Below are 14232 nucleotides of genomic sequence, written 5' to 3'. Positions count from 1 at the left end.
AATATGTGTACCAGATCCAATCGGTTCAACCGTGTAGCCGGAAAAGAGATTTTGACACACTTGGCCCAAAATCTCCCCATCTCTCCCCAAAATAATAAAAAATATACGCCCTCACTTCTACGCTGCTTTTGGGGATTCAGACCTAGCAACGTACCTTTTTTTGCTGTGCCAAATGCCGTAATTTGAAAGAAATTGTTGTATTTCTGGATGCGTAAAAAAATGTATAGAATTTGGCCCATTTCCGGAAACCAAAGTGGCTCTGGTGGCGGTACCAATGGCGTCAATTTCGCTTGGCCACTGGCGCAAAATAATTCCGGGGATTCAGTTTTAAACTTAAAAGCCTTACAATGTGGACACACATAGTTTACATGTTTTATTAAGCTTTTGGTATGCCCGTAAATTTAAACATACATTTCAACATTTCTGTTATCTATTAGTATAGCAATTCATAAAACAACAAAAGTCATGGCTATTGCTACTAATAACAGAAATGCTGAAATTTATTTTTAAATTTGCGGGTGTACCAAAAGCTTAATAAAACATGTAAAAACAGTTTTGTATGCACCCTTTAATTCTGAACAACTTTAAACTCTAGAGTTTGTTCTGTAAAATGTAGAGGAGGGCAGGATATTGCGTAAAACTAATTTCCCATGTTAAATCCCTATTCCTACTTACCGTGCACCACCCGGTATGTTTGACTTGTAGGATTTCAAATTCTGCGACCTAAGTTGGTACCATGTTATGTTGGTACGTCTAATTAGTAGCATCTTGAAAAAACTAATATTCAACTGAAAATAGAAATTAACTCCCTAGTTTTTCTGTATAACTATGTATACCACGTGTTTAGTCTATTAACACTTACCAAAAAAACTTTTAATATAAAAGGCGTGATTGCGGTGAAATAACATCGACATTTCTAAAAAAACTCACTGAAATCTGGATAAACTTTCCGATCGAATTGACAGCACACAAATTAATTTTTTGACGGATAGGTATATGCCGATCGATGTAGCTGTTAAAACAATTGCTGCCGCGCCGTCAAACGCGCGATGTTTAAATAGTCGTTAAGTTTTCTCAAATTTTCCAATTTTATGCGCGATTTTCTTAGTTTTTCTTGCCGTAAAAACCTTCTACACAGTATTAGAAAACTTAAAAAAAAAAAGATTAATGAAATCGGTAAAGTCGTTCTAAAGTTATTGCGTGACCAGAAGAAACAGGGGTTCATTCTTATATATAGAGATGTATAAATAAGAACACGATTTCTGACAAGAATTGTCTCCAGAAACACCATTTTTAATATATTCTTTGGTGGGTGAAAATTGGAAAATATCAGGAAACCGTCTACACAACAAGTCGGGAGCAAGGGGCCGTTTTACAAGTCATTTAACGCGGGGATCCCTTTTAATCGCTTGATCATAACCTCAAATTGGATTATTGCACACAAAAGAAAAATAAAAAAAAAACGGCCGTTCTGAAGACGAAACTATGTAAAATAATAGCAAAACAGATGTGTAGGTACCTACACTCTTCTCACTTTCTTTATCCAATTTTCTCTTCTTTGCAATTCATATAGTTTGTTGGGAAAGCTGTACAATTTTACAGAAGAGTCCATATTTATGTACGAATTACTGCATCCAACACCACAACAAGAAACTCTGGACGAACGAAAAGTGTTTTTCGAAGTCATAATTGTTGTTTTATTTGGAGTAAGCTTGTAAATAGTAATACAGTAATAAACGGTCGATGAACTTGTTTCACCACATCTTATGTTAAATTCGCTACCAGACGGCGCCACATCCGAATATGCTACTCGCCCTAGTTATTGTTTTTTAACGCAATGTTTGGCTTAAATGTAATTACAAATTAAGCCAGCCTAAAGGCTTTATTTTGGGCTCGGTTCTTTAACACCCACAATAGGTTTACCTATTTTAGTATAGCAATTGAACATTTTTTTATTTTTACGTCTTATCAAAGGTCGTACTTTACTGATCCTATAATAAATTATGAATTATGATATCATTAAGTATACCTATGACAATTTCAGAGGAAGGGATAACCGATCAAAGTTTCCCACTACTGGATGAGTAAACAATAAAATTATTATTTTCAAAAAGTGGCCCACGTCTTGTGTTTAAAAAATACTACAAAGAAAAATATGATTTCAGTAAACCCGCTTTGTCAAATTATACAAATTATACTATTTGAGCTGCTTAAAAGTGAAAGAAATATTCGTAAGATAATAGTTGAACGCTTAAAGGAGTTAATAGATCCCGAACTAGATAAGTGGAAATGTAAAGACCAAAGACATTGCTACGTTTGATCATTATTTTGTAAGATTGCTTATTTTTAGAAAAATCAAGGACAAGTCACTAGTTTTAAAACATGAAAAAATAATTCAAACGTAAAGTAGCTGTACTCGAACATTAACAATACATCAACAATAAATTACATTAATAAATATCCTCACTAGCACGGAAAACGAGCAGTTGAATTTGTTAAACAAACTTAAAATTTTAATGCTTTCACTCTTTGAGATGAGGTGTAAAACAGTATTTCCAACAATTGAAACTTTTTTTAAAGAAGTGTTTTGTAGCAATAAAAAAAATGTTTCAAAACCCACTCGTGGGTGTTGTCGCATAACAACTGTAAATGATACGTAACGAGCAAATATAGACCATAACAGCTATCAATTAGCCAAAACCAGAAGTCTCTAGGTGCCCCAGGGGCCGCGATCTCGATGGACAGGCGGACGACGAAAATCGAGCACATAAGCTTTACCTCAACTTCGCTAAAAGCATGACGTAAAAGCACAAATTGGTGATGTGCTAAACTGACTGAAACGACTCCGTTTTTCGTGCCGATGAGTATACCTAACAATCTACTAATTGTTGTGTATAAAGTGGTTCAGGTGCTTCGTGATACTGTTCTTGGCGAAAACAGTTGTACAAAAATCTCATTTACACCGAAATAGAAAAAAACATAAGCATAACGCACGGTTTTGTTAACAGCACGTTTTTCGTTATTTTGTACTTGTGTCGTTAAGTGATAAATTTTCACGCTTGTGTTTAAATAAATCAGTGCTTGTGTATCCTTTACAAACACTACAAATCTGGCGACGAGGTCCGAGGATTAAAACGTAACCTTGGCAAACATAATGCGTAAAATTTACACAGTCCAAACCTAATTAAATAAGCCTTCTGATCAAGGGCTCACATTACCTACCTTTAGCCTTGACATCCCTCTAGGCGTATCCTTACTTCCTGATAATTTTCCCAAATTACGGAAAATAACAAAAATGGCGGAGACTTCTAACGTCGATTACACGCAAATTTTTGGAGAAATTACCTCATTTCTCAAATCAATACAGGATACACAAAGGTTAATGCTTACACAAAATAAAACACCAATTACGAGAGATAATTGGCATCCTTACGACGAAAACAATCAATCGTTAGATTCTTATTTACAGCCTTTGGATAATCTCTTAAAATTACGTGGGTACTGGGTACTACCCCAAACAAGGATAGCCTTTGTACGCAAATTCTACATAATAGGATATTTAAACCCGAAAATTTACCAAACGTTAACTAAACTAACCGCACCCGAATTACCCAGCTCAAAAAATTACGATTCCTTAGCCCTTTCAGAGTATAGTGACTTTATAAAGACAGTGTGGCCGGCCATACGGTGGGGTTATTTTCTATTGGTCGCATCATGTTTTCTCCAAATGCACCTCTGGGAACAATAATTGTTGAAAATATCATCGTCACCATGTTTGCAAGTGTTTTTACAGTTTTTTATTTGACATTTCATGTTTCCGTATTTTCGAAACTGTATTTGTTGGAAAGTCTCCCAAAATACTAACGTGGGTAGTTAACTTTACCAAAACCGCTTCTATGTACACAGCTATGCATGCGTTTTCAAAACCCGGAATTTTGCCCCTAAACCCAAATGTGTTTACCGATATCGACTTCACTCTGTCAGACGTTACTGAACGTCCTACAGATGCAGAGATTCCTGAAATAGAGCAGCATATTATTAACGATCGTCAAACTCCACCACCGCAGCAACCTGCTGATACCGGAAACAACACGCCCTTGCATGGCAATCTAGCACCGTCAGACGACGCTGCACTTCCAGGGTGTTCCACTAGTTTCACGGTAGGGGCCAGAAGTTGTTTGTCCTATTCCAAAAGGAAAGCTACAAGGCGAAGAGGAAAAGCGACAATATTGATATCTACCTACCCCATAATAAAGACGACTTGGAAGAGCAAATCAATAATTCTAGGGCGAAGCAGGTGAAAGGCAGTAAAAGTGTTAATGCGACTAAATCCATTATGTTCTCAACAATGTAAATAATAAAAAAAACGGCAATAAGGTCGTTGTTTTTTATTTCCAGCCTGAACAATTCCGAAAATTGGTTATAATTACATTTCGTGCCTTTTTATTTTTAAACATTAATTTAAAACTGTAATGATTGAGCGAAAAAAAACAAAAAATAAAAGTATATGGTCCAAGGGTTGAGTACAAATTGAAATTAGGTTGTGTCACGTGTAAGCAACTGTTTCAAACCTACCTGATTTACCTATGTAGTACACAAAAAAAGTACACAAAATAATGTTGGATTGATTACAGTTTTCTCAGTATTTAATCAAATGGCTATTACATGCACATTGAACTTGAACCCCACCCTTGGGGTGTAAAAATATTTGTGGTGTGTGGCAGATCGGGTATTGCATATGATTTTGTAATCTACAAAGGTAGCAGCACAGAAATTGACGTTGAAAAATTTGGGGCAGGAGCTAAATATTTGCCTCAAACACATTAGGGATGTCGCGCCCCCCTTAACATCGCCTTGTGCCCCCTCCCCCGGGGGACGCGCCCCCCAGTTTGAGAAACACTGTTTTAAAGCGCCATCCAAGACTAGCCATTAGAAAACCTGAGGCGACAAGTTTGGCACGAATGACCGGCTTGAATCCTACCAATCTGAAAATATTTCAGGATAAACTTGCCGAACTTGGCCGTTACTCATTTGAACCATTGCAAATTTTTAATTTTGATGAGGTAAGTTTTTGCTGCAAGTCCGTTTGAACATCATAGTTCAAATGTAACTTTATTATCAGACTGGTGTGACCACAGTCCAGAGAGTTCCTAAAATTGTCGGAAGAAAGGGTGAACATCAAATAGGCCAGGCAACTTCTCGAGAAAGAAGTGAACTTATAACACAAGTAGGAATTATTTCTGCAGCAGGAGTCGCTTTGCCACCAGTGTGGATCTTTCCCAGACAGCGCTATGATGAAAAAAGAATGATGAAGGAGGTGTCAGGCACTGAAACTTTAGGGTTGGTCCATCCCAGCGGCTGGATGAAAGCAAATAATTTCCTAGCGGTTTTAAAGCACTTAGTAAAAAATACAAACTGTTCAGTAACTAACAAAATTTTCCTAATAATGGACAGCCACGATTCCCACTTATCCTTGCCAGGAATTGAGTATTGTCGATCCAGTGGAATTGTGATCTTGACCTCCTCACCCCACACGCCCAATAAATTACAACAGATTAACTTTCTTTAATAAGGGTATAAATTCGTGGCTATGAACGCATCCTGGTCAAACTCTATAATGATCTTCCTATCGCCATTGGTTTGCAATCTTGGGATAGGGTTGCAACACCCACAAACATCAAATCGGGGTTTAAATGCACCGGTATTGTACCTTTTGATAAAGGTATCTTCAAAGAAAAAGACTTTTTGCCAGCTTACGTCACAGATCGTGATAACCCCAAAAGTTACACTGCTGACATAGACAACAATCAATAGTGGAAACTCAGCCATCAACTTCACAAGACAATTGTTCACCGAATGAGTCGACGACATAAATTTCTAGTCGTGATAGTCAGCTATCGATTTCGAAGGAGAATTGCTCACGTAAGGAATCACCGAAAATGCCTTCTGGTCTTGAGGAAAAAGATAATAGGCCATCGACTCCCCTTGACAGTTCATGTCATAAGCCAACAATAATTTCCAGTTCAAATATAAAAAGTTTTGTCTCACCGGAAGTCCCACGCCTCTTCCCCCCAAAGCCCCTAATATATGCTACTGTAAATTTGCTATACGATTAATCCACGAGATCCAGCCGTTAACAAAGCTTTGTCACCACCTTGCATCCAAAGATTGGAAACAGGTTCGGTGTGTTTAGTACGTGACAAACTACGAAGAACGCTTCTCTAAAATGACTTTATGATTTTGCTCTGTTTTTATGTAATTTGAGTCAGAAAGAGTAAGTAGGAGTAATACTTATAAATAAATTTATTTTCAATCATATTACAGCCTTATAACTAAAATAAATATAGACACACAGCTCGGAATATCATAATTATCAACTAATTGGCATAATGGTTATTATGTATAGGTAATCGTTGATCTATATTGGCAATTGGCACATTTTATAAATAAATTATTCACCGTAACTACCAAATGCTAATACTTCAATATTTTATAAACATTTTAAGCCTTATCAAATGATGAGATTCACGAAAGTCCGATTAATAATTTAGCGCACATCATACTCAATACAAATAATTCTTAGGAATTTCATCGATCGGTTCAGTACAAGTTCCCATAGACTTCCTAGTGACGAGTGATCGTGATCTACAGTTTTCCATTTCTAGGAAGCACTGATTACTGTAAGTCATATTGTCTGTGCCACAGATTGGCTCGTAGTATGTCGGACAGATTTTTTGACAACCTTTGAATACGAAACCAGCCAGACACCTCTTTATTGGAACGACGTAAATATGCTTGCTGTAAAAAATAGATGGTAAAGAGTAATCGAGCATATCGCCTGTTTACTTACCCGCAATTTTCACGTTTCATTTCACACTCGTTCTTGTAAAATTTATTGTCCGACCCACAGACGAACTGTTTCTGTTCGTCACAGTCAACATTACAAGAAGCTGTCGTTTTGCAATGGTGGAGAGGAACTTCTATTACCAACTGTCCGCAAGTTTCCTTTTTCATCTCACACAGTGACCTATTAAGAAACAGTTTTTATACCGGCACATCGTAGAAACGTGCAAGATTCGTACTTATAAACATTACCATCCGACCCACACACCGGTTCTTCAGATACATCATTACACTGTTTAGGACATGGCTTAACTTCTTTTAATGTAGTACAGTTTCCAAGATGAGCAAATTGCACACCTTTAAGACAAGTCGCCCGATTTAGGTGACACTGGTTCATGTAGGTTATGGCGTCAGAACCACAGACGGGGTCAGATTCCGCCGAACATTTGACTTTATGGCATTTTGTCATTTTGGCCTGACATTTATCCAAATCAACTTTTGTAACTTTTTTCGAAGATCTGAAACGTAAAGCATGCAATGAATAAGAAAGGAGGAAGTTCCACTTAACTGACCCGCAATTCAACAGTTTGATCTCACATTCATTTTTGTATATGTTGCCATCCGAACCGCAAGTGGCTTTCTCAATTTCATTAGCGCACCCTGAAGGACAGCTCAAACTGTGCGAGGTTCGCTCTTGGCTGCTGCAGAAAGCCATTGGTACTTCGAACACGTGTTTGCTACGGATCAATTCTTTGGGTAGAGCGAAATGGGGAATTGCATACTAACCCGCAGTTTTTGGATTTCATTCTGCAAATATTCGAATATATTTTTCCATCGGAAGCGCAAACAGGTCTGGCGTTTCTCCAGCACGATTCCCGGCAATGTCTGGTAGTTTGGCAGTATTTTTTATTCGTTCGTACTACGCCTTGTCTGAAAAATTACGACTGATGATTGTAATCCACGCTAAACAGATCTAACGTACCCGCAAGTTAAGAGCTTCATTTGGCACGTATTTTTGTAAACGTTCCCATCGCTTCCGCAAATGGGACCATCTTGAGGTGCTTGCTTGCAGTCTACTGGACAATTCTCCCGGTGTGCGCTAATATTATTACAAGGGCCTAAGTGCGACAAGTTAATTCCGATCCTAAAACAGTGTGTGTGATTCAGTTATACGTTTTAACGTCACAATATACCGGCATATTTCCACTTGTAACATGCAACGGTTTAAGTATGTTCTCCCATCCGTTCCGCACACAGGATCCTTTTCCGATCCGCATCTGTGTTCACATTTGGAGTCCGAGGAGCGCATACAAAGTTTTGGATCTTTTGCTAGTGTAACACCTATAAACAAGTTTTCGGTTAGTTCCGCAAAGCATTATTTGGTTGTGGTAGTATGTAACGGGTGTTTAATAATTGTGGTAGTAGTTAGCTGTGGCCTTGTCTTTCAAGCACGAACGTAGATTCGTTATTAGTTCACTGGCAATAAACAATATTGAATAATGCTGGTGGGATATAAAACAGCCACTGGAAGTCCAGTAAATGCGTGTTTAAAACTGCCGTTTTCGGAACAAAATTGCGGAAGTGTTTTTATCAACGGTTTTATATGTTATCGAATGTGCTGCATCCGAATTTATTGTTTGCTGCCTTGTAGGAAGTCGGCTTCATACCGAAATACGCAAAAAATTGGAATTTTTCAGTCCTTTTTTCAGTTTTTTGCTCATATCTCAAAAACATACGTTTTTTGAAGATGGGCGCCTTATACAAAATTAAAGCAAATAAAATTTCCTACAAAATACATTATTTAGCTTTTATTTTGCGATAAGCGGTACCCGCGTTGGAGTTCGCTAAAAAAACACGATTTTTTTAATTTTTACAAAAGCGCCCAGTACCACCTCTTTCAAATCGAGGAATAAACAAGTGATCAACAAAAAACTTAATTCAACGTAGAAGAGGACCTAAGGCGCGTCTATCACTCCCAACACTTCATTCCTATGGCGACCGCTTGCTTTTGTTTTGCGGTATGCCCAACAAGACGCCTTTAGGGTTTTTCATCAGGTGCAGCAGTGGATAGGAAACTACTTGGATCCAGAAAAGCGTGCTCCAACATGGACGATAGATACGACGCAGAATGCGAATCTGGATCTGGATGAGCCAATTCCAGTCTTACCGCCTGAAGCGGCTGAAGAGACAGAAGGTATCGATTTATATAAGATTTTGCATCATTATTATGCATTTTTACTTAGTTTTTTCTAGCGTCACATTTTCAATGTAATGTTTTTTTCAGTGGAAGAACAGTCACAATTTACTATTCAGCCTGGATCTTCCACAGCTCCTGACTCTTTGTCTGGACTTTCGATTGCCCAAGACCCTTTACCTGGCATGCGCGCCCATAGAATATTCAGATGAGGTAGCGAGAGAAAATTGTGACAACCATAATTTTAATTTGAGTCAAATGCATGACGCATGAGTCATGACGGAATAATTCAAAAACGCTCTGCTGTGCATGTGCAAGTTACAACACGTCCAGCGTCGCGCATTCGAACACGTGTTAAGTGTGCAAATAGTGATTAAAAAAATTGATTAAATGATTAATGTAATGTGAGTATATGTTTAGCTTTTACGTTACTGTGATCATTTTTACGTTTTTTATCGTTTCCTTTAATCCGTCGTCGTCGATATATTGATGTTATCAAATTGAAAAGGTATGTACAGGCCGTTCGTCCTAAGTGTGGTGTCACACTATGCGTTTTTACCGCTCCCGCTAAAACGGATGCGGTTTGACAGGATGAGATCTACTTGTCACACTATTCCGGTCTAACGGGATGCATTTTTGCTATATTTTGGCAGTCTAAGTAGTGTCATGTCTCAATTATATTGGTAAAGATTTAGTTTTCTAACTCAATGGTAAAGATGGTTTGTGCGCTTTAGGCGGAGGGGTTATTGCGGAAGCAGATATATCGTCAATATTGAATTGAACCTTTTAATTCAGAACGAGAATCTAATAATAGGTTCGAGAAGTTTTATGAAAAAATTCGAATGAACAAGAAAATTTTTTTTGTATATTACCGAATGTCCAAAAATGCAATTTTTACCCATGATTTCTCCCTACAGTTTTTAGCTACACACTCTTTAGATTGTTTTTCCCACAGTGCAGATTTTGCATGCACGCACTCGATGAATAAACCGACATCAAACATTGTAAACCTAAGAAAACACTCGGTTGCAACGCTCAGTGTGACAACTGATGACAACCAACGTGCAACAACATGTGGTTTCATGTCATTGTGGTTGTCATATCATCCTGCGCAGCGGCAACAGGATGCGGTTGCATCCGGTTGGTGCGGCGAAAACGCATATATGGAACTGGTACCATTTAATAACGTGTGATATTATCATCCCGTCAAACAGGAGCGTTTTAGCGGGAGCGGTAAAAACGCATAGTGTGACACCACACTAAGGTGGCGGAAACCGGCGCATCCCGAAGCTTTCCGAGTGTACGTTCGAGATCCGGAGCCGGAGCTCTGCTTTTGCACGCACCAGTGGCGGCGATTCTTTTTTTGATATTACTAATTTCCTTTGTTTCCTTTACGTTAATAATGATTGCATATACCTACTTACCATTTCAAAATTATTAAACCATTGCGTAAAATGTACTTATTATAAAAGAAAATTGAGTAAATTAAAATCAATCTTTATTAAAAAAAAAAATTTGACGCCACTGACGCGTTGCAAGTTTAAATATAAATCTGAACCACTGCGCACAACGACCGTTCGCCACCTTAGGACGAACGGCCTGTACCTGTGTATTTTTGAATAACTGAATTAACTAAGATTATAGATTGTATTCTCGAATTTTCTACCACATTATTCGTTAAATAGGTAGGAAATATGCACACAGCACGTCATAATAATGTTTTCTTCTGTTGTCCATTTCAGATTCAAATTCAGAATTTACGTCGTTTCCAATTCCATCTATTGATTTTGAGTGACACTTCCTCTAACTGAAATAATGACCGATATAAGACGTTTTTTTGCTAAGAAACCGAAACTCGACGACGACTCTTCTTCTTCGAATAATTCAAATGTGTCTGCGACTAATGAACCAAAAATTTTTGTTGGTACTGAAGAACCTTCAATTTCGTCTGAATCAAATTTTAGTACACTAGATATTGGTTTGTACTTGAATAGACATATCAATGATGAACTCCGCATCAAGTTGTTGAAGGAAGCTTGGAATCCAGGCGAAACGTACAACTTCAAAAAAGATGTACCCGAAGGCAAAAGATCGTTTCTATTCAAATGGCTGCAATTATATCCTTGGTTAGCTTATTCAGCTGCTGAGAAAGGACCTTTTTGTAGAATTTGTTTTTTATTTACTACTCCGAGTACTGTAAACCGTGGTAGGTCAGACGGTAGATTTATTCAACAACCTTGTACTACGTATACAAAATTTATGGACGTTGCAAAAAAGCACGTAGAACAAGAATGGCATATTACTGCGATGAGAGCTGCCAACGACTTCGAAAGAATTATGGACATGGACAATAAAAAGCTCAGCGTTCAACAACTTGCGGATGCAAATTATCGCAAAATTATTGAAGAGAATAGAACGAAAATTAAACCAATTATATCTTCGCTGTTATTTTGTGCTCTTCACGACTTACCTATTCGTGGACATGAAGAAGAAGGTTCGGTTTTTTGTGATCTACTTGAATTTCGTTTGGATGCTGGCGATGAAATTTTGAAAAATCACTTGGAATTTAGTGCAAAGAAAGCGTTATACATATCACACAGGTCTCAAAATGAACTAGTTCAGAGTTGTTCGAATGTACTTAAAGCAGAAATTATTCAAGAAGTAAAAGAGGCGTCTTTTTTTTCTGTGCTTGCAGATGAAACAGCAGATATTAGTGGAACGGAACAAATGTCGATTGGAGTGCGGTACCTACGTTACGACGTCGACGAGCAGAAGTATGTTATTTGTGAAGAATTTTTAGGATACGTTCCGCTTCAAAAACTCGACGCTCAAACAATTTCTGCAACTATCTTGCAATTTTTGAACGACTGCGGCTTGAATTTAGATCAACTTGTGGGTCAAGGATACGATGGCTGTAGTACAATGGCTGGACATGTTGGTGGCGTCCAAAAACTAATTAGGGATCAATATCCTCGAGCTGTTTTCTTTCATTGTGCCAGCCATATACTAAACCTCGTTATTAATGATCAAAATGATCTCCCAGAAATACGAAATGCTGCTGGTACCACTAAGGAAGTTATCAATTTTTTTCGCGAGTCTACATTACGAAGACACTTGATACCAAATATTCCTCTTTTTTGTGAGACTCGTTGGTCTTCAAAATACAAAAGCATCCGGTTATTTTTCGAAAATTTGGAAGCTATTGTAAATGCTTTGAAAGAACTTTCATTGGACGGTGGAAATTCAGCTACGCGAACCAAAGCTTATCAATTGCATACAACAGTTACTACTCCAGGTTATCTTGTAGCTCTAGCTGTTATGGCAACTTATTCATCAATGCTTGAACCAGTGTGCCAAGAACTTCAAAGTGTAAACATGAACATCATGTCCGTTAATGATCACATCGAGAACTTGATAATTGTATTAGCTTCTCATCGTGAAAATGCTTCAGAAGAATTTGGTTCAATTTTTACAAAAGTTCAAGAATTTTGTGAAAAGTTAGGAGTCGAAATGAATTGTCCGCGTGTAACCGGAAGGCAAACTGCCCGTTCAAATCATCCAGCCGAAAATGCTGATGAATATTTTAGAAGATCTATCTTCATACCATATTTGGATTCCATTATTTCATCTCTATCAGATCGTTTTGGAAAAGCACATTCGATTTCGAAAGCATTTTCACTTATACATCTGCACCCAAAATTCATGAAAAAAATGGAAAAATCAAAATTTCTTGACGTTGTAAATAATATTAAAAGCATTTATGGTGTTTTTTTGCCGAATTTTGATAGTGAAGCAAAAACTTGGTATGATGTGTGGTCTGTTAAAGATCTACCTTCAAAGAACTTGGAGTACATCGATTTAATTTCTGAAGCAGAACAATTTTATCCTGCCGTAGCTTTGGCATTTAAAATAGCGTGTACTCTACCAGCTACTACCTGTTCTATTGAGCGATCTTTTAGTACCTTACGACGAGTGAAAACATGGAACAGATCCACCATGGGGGACGATAGGTTATCAGGTTTGTGTATGTTAAGTGTACACCGTAAAAGGGTACTAAAAAATAAAAATTTCATCGAAAGTACCATTAACGATTTCGGGAAAAAGCCCCGAAGACTGCAATTTCTTTTTAGTAAGTAGGTTTAAGTACTAAACACGTAGGTGTATTAGTATATAAGCGTTTCTTGTTCTTATCTTTTAAAGCCTTTACTTCGTTCATACTTCATTTTATTCTTTGTTCAATTGTTTTTTGATTTTTTCCGTTAATAAACGTATTTTTATTTTTTAACATTTAATTTCTTAATTTCCTGAATACGCTACCCTCTAAGGGCGCGCATGTTACCTGGGCCTTCTAGTGGACGACGTAAAACCAAACGGAAACGTACAAATTAACTACGGCTATGACGTCAGGTTACTCAAAGGAATGATGATCCTGGGCACATATTTCAATCATTTCGATAGCTTTATTTTGAGTTTAATGTAACTACCCAATAATTTGTATATACAGTGTGTCCCAGATCGGGTGGGATTGCATGGGTAACTTTGTTATTATTAAGGATAGAGAATTGGTTAAATGGGCAATGTTTTGCAGTTTTAGATGCTTATTTAAAATTTTCTTATGGAAATTCAAAATGTCGCATAGGTTCGACGTAAATTCAAAAAAACTAAAATTGGTCATTTCCTTGAATGTCTTATATCATCGAAAGTATAAGAGATATAAAAAAAAAGTTTTATATAAAAGTTACTGTCTTTGATACGTTTAATTTAGAATTGATGTCATAAAAAAATTCAAGATGGCTACTTTTGAGGAACATTTACCAACTTCCTAAAGTTAAATAGGCGCCATATGGGATTTTTAGATTACTTGATAGATTTTTTAATTCTCTTTTCAACGAGCCATCATAACGTAAGATTGAAAATAAGATACCTGTTATATCAACGGTTTTTATATTTTAATTAAGTAGGCTGTGATGAATTAAAAAAAACAAAACAAAATCTATTCGAGGCAACAAAACAATGAAAATAATTACATCAGATGTTTAAAAAAATCAGGGACGCACTCATGAGAGGGGGGGTTTGGGCATTACAACTCCCTCCAAAATTTTATATAAGCATTAGGTCTAGAAAAATTTGATTTTTATAACATCACTTATTGACTTATTATCCATACTTACATACCTACAAATGGTGGTATAACT

General features: G+C 37.1%; 1 protein-coding gene across 2 annotated transcripts in view; it reads right to left on the bottom strand.

Moving 5' to 3' along the window:
• Window positions 1–6297: 6297 nt before the first annotated feature.
• Window positions 6298–14232, bottom strand: part of LOC116182201 (agrin-like) — an 87414-nt gene continuing 79479 nt past the window's right edge. The window contains exons 3-9 of one of the 2 annotated variants that reach the window (XM_031502734.1): window positions 8037–8184; window positions 7826–7987; window positions 7630–7773; window positions 7416–7580; window positions 7083–7361; window positions 6851–7027; window positions 6299–6798 (exon numbers count right to left, since the gene is read on the bottom strand). In XM_031502734.1, the coding sequence (XP_031358594.1) occupies window positions 6564–6798; window positions 6851–7027; window positions 7083–7361; window positions 7416–7580; window positions 7630–7773; window positions 7826–7987; window positions 8037–8184 (1310 nt within the window). In that variant the 3' untranslated portion in view covers window positions 6299–6563. Of the gene's footprint in view, window positions 6799–6850; window positions 7028–7082; window positions 7581–7629; window positions 7774–7825; window positions 7988–8036; window positions 8185–14232 lie in introns of both variants that reach the window. The other variant, XM_031502726.1, reaches the window with a different exon arrangement.

Source organism: Photinus pyralis, unplaced genomic scaffold (genome assembly GCF_008802855.1).
Source record: "Photinus pyralis isolate 1611_PpyrPB1 unplaced genomic scaffold, Ppyr1.3 Ppyr1.4_LG1, whole genome shotgun sequence".
In the NCBI taxonomy this organism is placed as follows: Eukaryota; Metazoa; Arthropoda; class Insecta; order Coleoptera; family Lampyridae; genus Photinus; species Photinus pyralis.
Note: the sequence above shows the minus strand (reverse complement) of the source record. Positions and strands in the feature narration are given on the sequence as shown.